Source organism: Watersipora subatra, chromosome 5 (genome assembly GCF_963576615.1).
Source record: "Watersipora subatra chromosome 5, tzWatSuba1.1, whole genome shotgun sequence".
Classification (NCBI taxonomy): Eukaryota; Metazoa; Bryozoa; class Gymnolaemata; order Cheilostomatida; family Watersiporidae; genus Watersipora; species Watersipora subatra.
The window spans coordinates 63,953,926-63,964,448 of NC_088712.1; the positions used below are offsets into that span (position 1 = coordinate 63,953,926).

Here is a 10,523-nt window from a genome sequence, read left to right on the forward strand (position 1 = left end):
AACTGTTTTTTTGCCCAACGGCTACCGAAACGGTTGTTATCGCTTTAGAAAATCACTTTATTCAAAGCCATAGAGGTAAACTTCATCTTTTCGTAATTCATAAGCGTCGTTATTACCACCATCGGCAAAATATTTTTGTCAACTTTTCTAAAAGTTTGGTGAAATTTGATTTATACTGCGATACGATGAATAGCACGGGCTAGCCGGGTCACGCGCGCAAGGATTTTCGCCACGCACATACAAAACAAAAATCGCATGTTGTTTTGTATGTGCGTGGCGAAAATCCTTGAGTGCGTGACCCGGCTAGCCCGTGATGAATAGTTTTCCGACGTTGATTCCGTGTTGAATCAACGTCGGAATGTTGAATGTTTAAAACGTCTTAAAAAATGTTGTAATTAAACGTATACGTTGTCTGAGCTACAAAAACTATTCATCGTTTGACCTAAACACAGAATACGTGTGTACATTCAATAAGTATCTATTAAAAAAGCGTGAGTGATATAGAATGTACCGTAAAACCTCGTAAAACTTCTAATTGAACTGCCTCGGAGTGTTGCTCTTAACGAATCCCAGGTAAAGTAAGGTAATCTGCATAAACTTCAAGAAAAAACGGCAAAATTGATCGTGGGTAAAACCCCAAAAGAAAAAAATGTCTTTTCTTTTGAGCATTTCAACAACGATCAAGTTTTGCCAATGTCAATCTGAAAAACGTCCTGGCAATAACATCACCTCAAACAACAAACCAATCTCAAGTGATAGAAAAATCTCTATACTTTTTCATGAAAACGTTTTAAACTTTACATTAGAAGCATTTAATTTGAAACAAGCCATTTGTGCTTTTGATTTATATTATAGTTTGTATATGTACATGTATCTACTAATAAATAAGTAAATATATGGACTTGTGACAGTGCTCTGATAACTTGAACGCTCTGATAATTCGAACACTTTTGCTCGGTCCCTTGAAGTTCGAGTTATCCATGTTTGACTGTATATATAAAAATGTATTCATAAAAAATGACGAGACATTGAGAGTTATTTGATGCCAACTACCCATGCACATTTGCTCCCATTATAAATTGATTGATGCAGTATTTTCTTGGCTTTGGTAGTTCTTGTAGTTCTACAAGAAAATCATAAAATTATTATTTATTATAGGATAATCAAGTGATGAGTTCTAAAAATCGATAAAAATCTAAATTTTATTTGATTGAAAATGTTATAATCATGTGTATCATAAAAAAATTCATATCTTACACTGTTAGAGTATAGTTTGTTCGAAATTCACAACAAAAGTTTTGGCTTTTTATCGTTTTTTACGGTAAAATTCTATATATAGTCACATAAAACTTACCTTCTTCCATGAATAAGTTCTCAATTTTTTCTTGAACATTAATTTTGTTGCTATGTTCATCCTCTGAGCTGATTACCACATCTGATTCACTTAAGAAGTTTGCCATCGTCCTAATAAACTTTTTCCAAAACGGCGATCAACAAATTTTCAGAACAGTTAATATCTATCACGTAATTTGTTATTTAAAAATCTATTGTACAATCACATATTTGGTATCAAAATGATGCCCAGGCTCTTAAACTTCGTTTGGTGAATAGATAAAACCGATGTAACTAAACAGCTAAGCAATAGAGTGAATCAAAATTTAATCCGGAGAATCTGAGATCAGGCCCTAGGAGAACACAACTCTTCCCGTAATAACCGGGAACAGGCCTGAATGGGTTAAAGGGTGGTGCTCTATTTTTCAACCCTTCTTCTATTATAGTGGCGGTCAAATAGAAGCGGCGTTCAAATAAAGGTGGTGCTCAATTAGATGTTTTATGGTATATACGTTTAATTGCACTTTCGCTTGACCCCGATTCAGTTTTGTCAATTTTAATCTTGAAACGTCCTGGCAGCTAGATCACTTCAAAGAAAAAGCAATCACAAATAATAGAAAAATATAAGTACTTTCCATTGAAACCTATTAAAATGTTCATCTTCATGGTATTTTCTAAACCTCATTAGTTGACAACATTGTTACATGTACTGTAAAGTTTTTGTTAAATAAGAAAAGAAAACTAATTCTCACACTCAGTTTGGTACACCTTTTCTTAAAGATCGCTGTAACATTGGATTCCAAGGGAATTCACCTACACTTTCTAAATTCAATTTTCTGAATTTCACTTTCTGAATTTCTTTACCTACTTTCTGGGACTGAATTTCTGCACCAAAAGAATGATACTAATCAGAAACTAACAGATAGTAACCTCAATTTTGTCACGTTTTTGCTATATTGTTATCTATGATCTAGTGATCCATTATTTTGAGATATTAATAGTTTTTTAATTAGTCACTCAGACACCAACTATGGCTACTAGTATTACAGCCATATTGCCAATACTGCTTTCTGATGGCAACAAGCAAACTTATTAAGTTTGTGTTCTTGTATGCATAACATTTTTGTCAATTTGTGGCATAATCACGATGCATTCACTTAAACCTTTGTCATGGAAATGCTCGAAACCGTTAGTAGAACATCGTACTATTTGAGGATCTTCAGCAGAGCAGGCAATATGTTTCTAGACATGTGTTAGCAGGTGATATGTTTCTAGCCATGTGTCAGCAGGTAATATTTTTCTAGCCATGTGTCAGCAGGTGATATGTTTCTAGCCATGTGTCAGCAGGTGATATATTTCTAGCCATGTGTCAGCAGGTGATATGTTTCTAGCCATGTGTCAGCAGGTGATATGTTTCTAGCCATGTGTCAGCAGGTGATATATTTTTAGCCATGTGTCAGCAGGTGATATGTTTCTAGCCATGTGTCAGCAGGTGATATGTTTCTAGCCATGTGTCAGCAGGTGATATGGGTTTCTAGCCATGTGTCAGCAGGTGATATGTTTCTAGCCATGTGTTTTTAGCTGATGCTTGTGTCAATGTTCAGAACCTAAATATTGAGAGGTTTCAACCCGTAGAGCTTCTGAACGGTTACCTCCATATGATGGGCTTTGAGACCATCAAAACTCCTCAAGTCATCCAGGAAGCGCCTATGCAGTAAGTCTATCAGTAATGTCATTATTTTTCTATTTATCCTATTTAACTGATTGCTCATTATACAAGCAGCACTCCTCTATTCTTCTAGTAACTAATTACGCTGCTCGCCAAAAGTAGAACTTCATATATTGACATTATAATCAGTAAACGCATGTATCTTGCAAGTTTTGTTGCCATTCTGTGTAGAGCAATGGCAATACAGTGGAACCTCGGTTCTCGAACACAATCCGTTCTAGAAAGTTGTTCGAAAACCGAGTTGTTCGAGATCCGAAACAAGCTTTCCCATTAGAATTAATGTATGTAAATATTTATCCGTTCCAAGTCAATTTAACAACATCGGTAAAGTATTTTTTAACATTTTACACCATAAACTGTACTGTATACAAAAACGGGTAGATATAGATCATGTTTAATTTTAATAAAAGGTTTTCTATCTATGATGATGAATAAGGAAAACAAAAAGTAAAAATTTCGTATGCTTTGCTCTTAAAGCATCGAAAACATTAAAGGTTAAGATACAATACCAAAAATTGATAATGAAACAGCAAAAAAATTGCAACAGATCAATTACATCAAAAATTGTGTGAAAAAGAAAATAGAAACATCAATGGCACGTTTACTTTACATCTTTGAAGAAGAATCCTCCAAAACAATTTAGGGTAACTCGACTTGAGGAGTTATGCCCTTGAAAATCTCTTCGGTAGAGGCGATATCCTCGCAGATGGCTCCTTTTTGTAAAGAATTTATGACGCGAAACTTTGCCTTTGGTTTGAGAACCTTCCAAAAGTGGATCATAACAGCGTCGTTAAACGTATAAACATGCTGTTTTCTGAGCTGTTCCGAACGTTTAATTCAAATGCGCACGCTCCGGTTTGGTCGAGAACCGAATTTATGGTCAAAATCCGAGACAAATAAATCTCAAATTTTTCGGTCGAAAACCGAATTGGTTGAGAACCGAAACGTTTGAGAACCAAGGTTCTACTGTACAGTCAAACTCAGATAACTCTCCCTCTCATAGCTCGAACACATGGTTAACTCGAATGGATTTGTTTGGTCCGTTCCCACGCAATGATAAATTGCTTTAGATAACTAGACCTAAACTTGGTTAACTCGAACAGTTTTTTGCCCAAGGGCTACTGCAACGGTTGCTATCGCTTTAGAATATCACTTTATTTCAAGCCATAGAGATAAACCTCAACTTTTAGTAGTTCTTAGACGTCGTTATTACCCTCTTCGGCAAAAACTTTTTGTTAACGACTTTTTTAAAGATTTGCAAAAAATCAAATTTTACCAAACATCCGCTTAGCGATGGCACTCCGAAAGCAAGAAAAAATAAGCTAACCTTCGAATAAACATCAAGAAAAATCGGCAAATTTGATCTTGGTTAAACCACTCAAAAGAAAAAGATGTCTTTTCTTCTCAGCATTTCAACAGTGATCAAGTTTTGCCAATTTTAATCTGAAAACGTACTGGTAATCACATCACCTAAAACGACAAACCAATCTCAAGTGATAGAAAAGTCTCTATACTTTCTGATGAAATTTTTTTAAACTTTACAGTAGAAGCCTTTTAATTTGCAACAAGCCATCTGTGCATTTGATTTATATATAGTTTGTATATGTACATTTATCTGCTAATAAATACATGAACTTGTGGCAGTGCTCCGATAACTTGAACGCTCTGATAACTCGAACACTTTCATTCGGTCCCGTGAAGTTTGAGTTATCCGAGTTTGCCTGTATTTAAAAAACATTTATTATCTTTGATAAGGTTTACAAATCTGGTAATGAAACTGGAGTTCTTCATTCCCAGAATTGTCTAATTAACTAAGCTTTCTTTATTGTGCATGAATGAAAACTTTGCTGAAAGAGACAATTGGAAGGTTGAAGGTCGCAATATTGTTGTAACGTACCTTATAGTTCTAACCATGATTAGATAAGTTTACTCCTCACCTACATATATAGTCAAGCGAGAAAGAATCTACAAGCTAGTTAAATTTTCATTGATATATTTATTCATATATAAACCATTTTGGTATTCATCCACAGTACCAGGAATGGATATCTGATGAGGGAGGAGTATGCTCAAGGATCGCATATAATGCAGAGGCCAATAGAATCACAGTTTTATTGCTGTGATCGCAAGCAGGTGCAGCCTTCTTTTGCATAACTGAGACTTCTCTGTAGATGCTACCATAACTAAGATCTGTCTGTAGATGCTACCATAACTGAGACCTGTCTGCAGATGCTACCATAACTGAGACTCATCTGCAGATGCTACCATAACTGAGACCAGTCTGTAGATGCTACCATAACTGACACCTGTTTGTAGATGCTACCATAACTGAGACCTGTCTGTATATGCTACCATAACTGAGACTTGTTTGTAGATGCTACCATAACTGAGACTTGTTTGTAGATGCTACCATAACTGAGACTTGTTTGTAGATGCTACCATAACTGAGACCTGTCTGTATATGCTACCATAACTGAGACTTGTTTGTAGATGCTACCATAACTGAGGCTTGTTTGTAGATGCTACCATAACTGAGACTTGTTTGTAGATGCTACCATAATTGAGACCTGTTTGTGTGTCTGTACTTCGTTATGTCCAATTATAGCTATTAAATCTTGGAATTAAAAGCTTGCATTCTGCTGGATTTGAACTCGCATATATCGCCATTGCAAGTTGCAAACCTTGCTTTCAGCCACCAAGCAATCCTGTCCTTATGATTCCATCGCTCTTATCACACACTGTATACCCTTTTCTCGATTGCATCCTCTAAATGATGTATTAATTGAAACTCTATTAATTCTATGAAACAATATGCTTTTTTGTGTTTTCGGGAACTTCTATTTTCAGTTTTTTGAAAGGTTCAGTACTTGTCACGCGGACAATTGTGTTATCCCAAGTAGGAATAGCCCCTACATTCTCTCTCCGTTCGGTCAGACAAAGTACTAGACAAAGATGGTCCGATATCTCATTTTTACATTTGTACCAGTATCGAGAGGTACCAGTATTGTTGTATTCAAAGTTTTGATGGATAGCTTCTTCTGGAACAGTAACCTCTTTTTATACACACACACTTCTATGCACAAATTGTTACTATTAATTTAACATGTTCAGGATTTTCATTTTGTTTTCTCAGTTCGTATTAATTGTATCATTGCCAAATCATCTTTTATTGTAATCGTCGCAAAACAGAGTTAATTTAGCTATTACTTGCTAATCATTTCACATTTACATTTAAACCCTTTTATAGTTGTTTTATTTTGGTTCTTAATTTACTTGACCTGCACGAAACATTTTCCTCATGGTACGAAGTTTGAAAGTTACAGTTGTTTGACAAATATTAAAAACCTTTGCAGTCGGTTTATTTTTTCTCTTACTTTATTTAAACTGCACAAAACACTTTTCTCACTATATGAAGTTTAAAGTTAGAATGGTAACTGTTGTTATATGTTGAATAAAAATAAATTTTTTTGTGCAAAGACTTATTACTTGAACACCCCGGGCATTCACCTAGTTTCAGTATAAAACAAAACTATTTAGAGCAACAGGTAGCCCATCAGCAGTACTTTAACATTTATTTTTGTTATAGTTTTTAGTTCCCGCCGAATTGCCAACTGGTTCAATTGCATAGATAAAAATAATTTTTATAATACGTATGCTGTTTGGTACCCATATACCACTGTACTTTTACTTAGAGAAGACTCTACGTGGGAATCTGAGGTTAAAAAATGGCTTTTCAAAAAAATACCATTACTTTTTGGGAAAGAACTTTCGACATATTACATACACAAAATAATTCAAATAATCATTAATCTTGTTTCTCATTGGCTGCAAACATCACAAAAATGTCGGTCTCACAAAACTTTAGTGAATCACCGAATAAACTTGGTTTGGGATTATTTGGCCAGTCTGCCTTTAATGCATTTTCAAAAACTGTGTAATGTTGTCGATCAAATAATGCAAAACATGGCAGTCTAGAGCAGTTCATTACAGATGATGAGGAGATAGCCATTATTTTAATAATAAAATAGAATTTTAAAAAAGTTTATGAAATTTAAAAAGTTTATAGAAAAAGAGCTCACTCATCAGGCTGACACTGACTGCCTCGATGTTTATAAAAAGGTGACTAAAGCAAATATTCTTGGATCACTTGTTTTATAAAAGTACCAAATCAAAACTATTACGGAACATGAGAAAGAACTGAAAAAATAAAAAGGTGATTTTGATAGAATGTTTTTAATTCGTTTGTTTATGATTTACTTTTTGATAGTTATTACCAGTTTGATTTTGGTTAAATATGCATATTAGTTATGATTTAATACAGGCATTTATTTTTGTTACAGGTTTTGATGCACTTTCATGATGTATGATGAAATTTTTAAATTTTCATGCATCTTGCATCACCTAATAGGGTATACGAACAGCCATTTCCCAGTCTCAATGACAACCCTTTGAAAATTCCTTTTTTCTTGTTGAACATTTGCCTGCATGTAGAAGTATGCCGAAACTGCCTTTTTATTCTGACCTGCAAATAATGTCTTTTTGCATACAAGCTTGCAGCTTCTAGTCAATTTTATATTTTACTAGATCTTCAGGCACTTCCAGATTCCCTAAGCATACCTTAAAAGGTACTTTTAATAAAATGACAAAAATGTATGTGATAAAAATAGGCATTCATTTAATCTATAATCTTGGAGTTGTCTTCTATGGCTAACATGGTAATTATTCTATCAATAACCTGTCAGTGAATGAATCTAATAAAGGATTTTTAGCATAGACCAAATAGTTATAAGGTTATTGTAACTTTACAACATTGAAATCTTTACTATGTCAAGAGCCGTGTCCATTCATCTGTCTGAAACCACAATTAGAAATTAGGAAAAAAATTGTTCTCAATAAAATTCAAATTCACGACATTCAGCTTGGTAGACTAACACTCTACCACCAATCAACTGCATAAAGATCTCAGGCTACGGTTGTTGCTGATGCATCGCTATCCATGTGCCTATTTACTGTCAACTAGCTACCCGAATCAGTTATCGTAAACGGAATGTTCCCAAATTAGAACAACTACTACATTATTTTTTTTGGAAATTATAAGAAGTAGCCAATTGAAATCCAAACTTCTCATGTGTACCCTACTGCATTCTCGCTATGCTTCATGTGTACCCTATCATATTTTCCCTACACCTCATGTTACCCTACCATATTCCCCCTACACCTCATGTGTACCCTACCATATTCCCCCTACACCTCATGTGTACCCTACCATATTCCCCCTACACCTCATGTATACCCTACCATATTTCCCCTACACCTCATGTGTACCCCACCATATTCCCCCTACGCCTCATGTGTACCCTACCATATTCCCCTTATGCCTTATGTGTACCCTACCACATTCTCTACACCTCATGTGTACCCTACCATATTCTCCCTACACCTCATGTTACCCTACCATATTTCCCCTACACCTCATGTGTACCCTACCATATTGCCCCTACGCCTCATGTGTACCCTACCATATTCCCCCTATGCCTTATGTGTACCCTACCACATTCTCTACACCTCATGTGTACCCTACCACATTTTTCTACACCTCATGTATACCCTACCATATTCCCCCTACACCTCATGTATACCCTACCATATTCCCCCTATGCCTCATGCATACCTTACCACATTTCTCTTGTGCATAGATTTCTTAAAGTACTCATCCTTTTACCCAAATTGCTGCATCTCGTTATAGGAACACATATCTGAGGATTCTGGCCGGTTACCAGACACAATTAATCCTTTATGTCTCGACAACTTTCTGAGTAAGCTTCCTATTTATCAGTTACTGTATTTTACCAGTATTATACCTAACTAGTCATACCTCGACACGCGAGCCTAATGCGTTCTGTGACTGAGCTTATATGTCAATTTACTCGTTTCTCAAGGCATTATTTCTCATATTAAATAACTAAATACAAATTAATCCGTTCTGATACTAAGAAAAATATATAAAACAGGATATTGCGGTGGGAGAAACATACTTTTAGTTATTGTAATTCAGTACCTGCGCTAACTAAGTAACAAATACCAGTAACAAATAATTTAAGTTCCTGAAATCTACAATAAAATGTAAGATTGCTATGTACACTACTGTAAGTTGTTACCTTTGAGACAGACGTTGTGAGTAACAGCGGTCTGAGAGAGACATGACAGCAATGCGTTCGGTACACTAAACTTTTGTGACGCCATGTAACAGAAATTTAGAAGCATAGAAACATAGAAAACATAAAGCTGTTTGAATCTTCTATTAAAACTTATTCTATTTTTGTCTTCTTGATTTTTTATTATCGATTTTCAGGGTGGCGCTTTTTGCCTCGCGTTCATTATAACATTTAGCCAACCTTTTAAAACCTTTTTTCAAACTGATTCGGGGGGGGGGGGGGAAATACCGAGCGATGTTGCTCTCAAAAATAACCTCTGGAATGCATACTTGGATATTGAGAACCGTCTTTGAGTATCTCAAAGATTACTCATATGTCAAAGAAAAAACTTGCTCAAAACTCTGCTCGTCTCTTGATTTTCGCATATATTGGGACACTCGTATGTCGAGGTATGACTGTATTCTAATACCATCACCTGCTGAGTGTTCATGTCTTTAATGTTCAGCGGTAACTCTATAGTTCCATTCACATGGTTTTTCATACTACACTTTGCCAATTTTTTCTAAAAAGTAGCATGTCCGATCTATAAGCCATTTGCTATTGGCACCTCCTTGGAATCATGCTCTTCAACCTAATGCATCGCTCATGCCTAATTTTTGCCTCGCTTCCATCTTTGTTGAATCCTTTATCTTCTTGTCCGCTTGATAGAGCCAGTGTTGTTTTGCACGGTTGCATTACCAGATTCGATCGCTTGAGATATCCTCAACATTGTCGTGTAGGGGATATGACTGCTAGAGAGGAAGCGATGATGGCTGGAGATGAGGAATCGATGATGGCTGGAGAGGAGGTGATGATGGCGGCAGCTGCAGTTGAGAATTTCTGTTCCGAGGTCAGTGACAATGACGACGTCTTTCAGATGGTGCCACAGCTGTAGACAAATGGTGTCTTCAGCTTCTTAATTACTTTCAAGAACACTGCACTTGACACTAATTCATTTATTTCATGTTTTCAGTAGGAACTGATTAGTGACACTCACAGGCTTCCTTGCTATTAAATACATCTAGGTGTTTCTTTCCACTGCACTTCTGTATTTATAGTTTTTTCCATATTTCTAGTTGATGTATTTCTAACTGAATAGTTTCAAGCAAAGTTATTTGTTTTATCCTTATTAATAACTGTTTTATTGAAAGAATTTAAAAGTTGTTATTTGTTATTTTATTAGTTTTAATGCCGTTGATATTTAATTTTTGTTTCATATTTGATACAAAACATTCACAACAGTATAAGTTTCTATAAACGCTAAAAAT

At 35.4% G+C, this 10,523-nt stretch overlaps 1 protein-coding gene across 3 annotated transcripts in view; it reads left to right on the forward strand.

Annotated features, from left to right (window-relative positions):
* Nucleotides 1-10,150, forward strand: part of LOC137396209 (uncharacterized) — a 38,037-nt gene extending 27,887 nt beyond the window's left edge. For 2 of the 3 annotated variants that reach the window (XM_068082383.1, XM_068082384.1), the window contains exons 6-10: nt 2,914-3,046; nt 5,095-5,194; nt 7,402-7,422; nt 8,808-8,877; nt 9,996-10,150. In XM_068082383.1, coding sequence (XP_067938484.1) covers nt 2,914-3,046; nt 5,095-5,194; nt 7,402-7,422; nt 8,808-8,877; nt 9,996-10,150 — 479 coding nt within the window. The remainder of the gene's footprint in view (nt 1-2,913; nt 3,047-5,094; nt 5,195-7,401; nt 7,423-8,807; nt 8,878-9,995) is intronic. The other variant, XM_068082385.1, reaches the window with a different exon arrangement.
* Nucleotides 10,151-10,523: the final 373 nt, after the last annotated feature.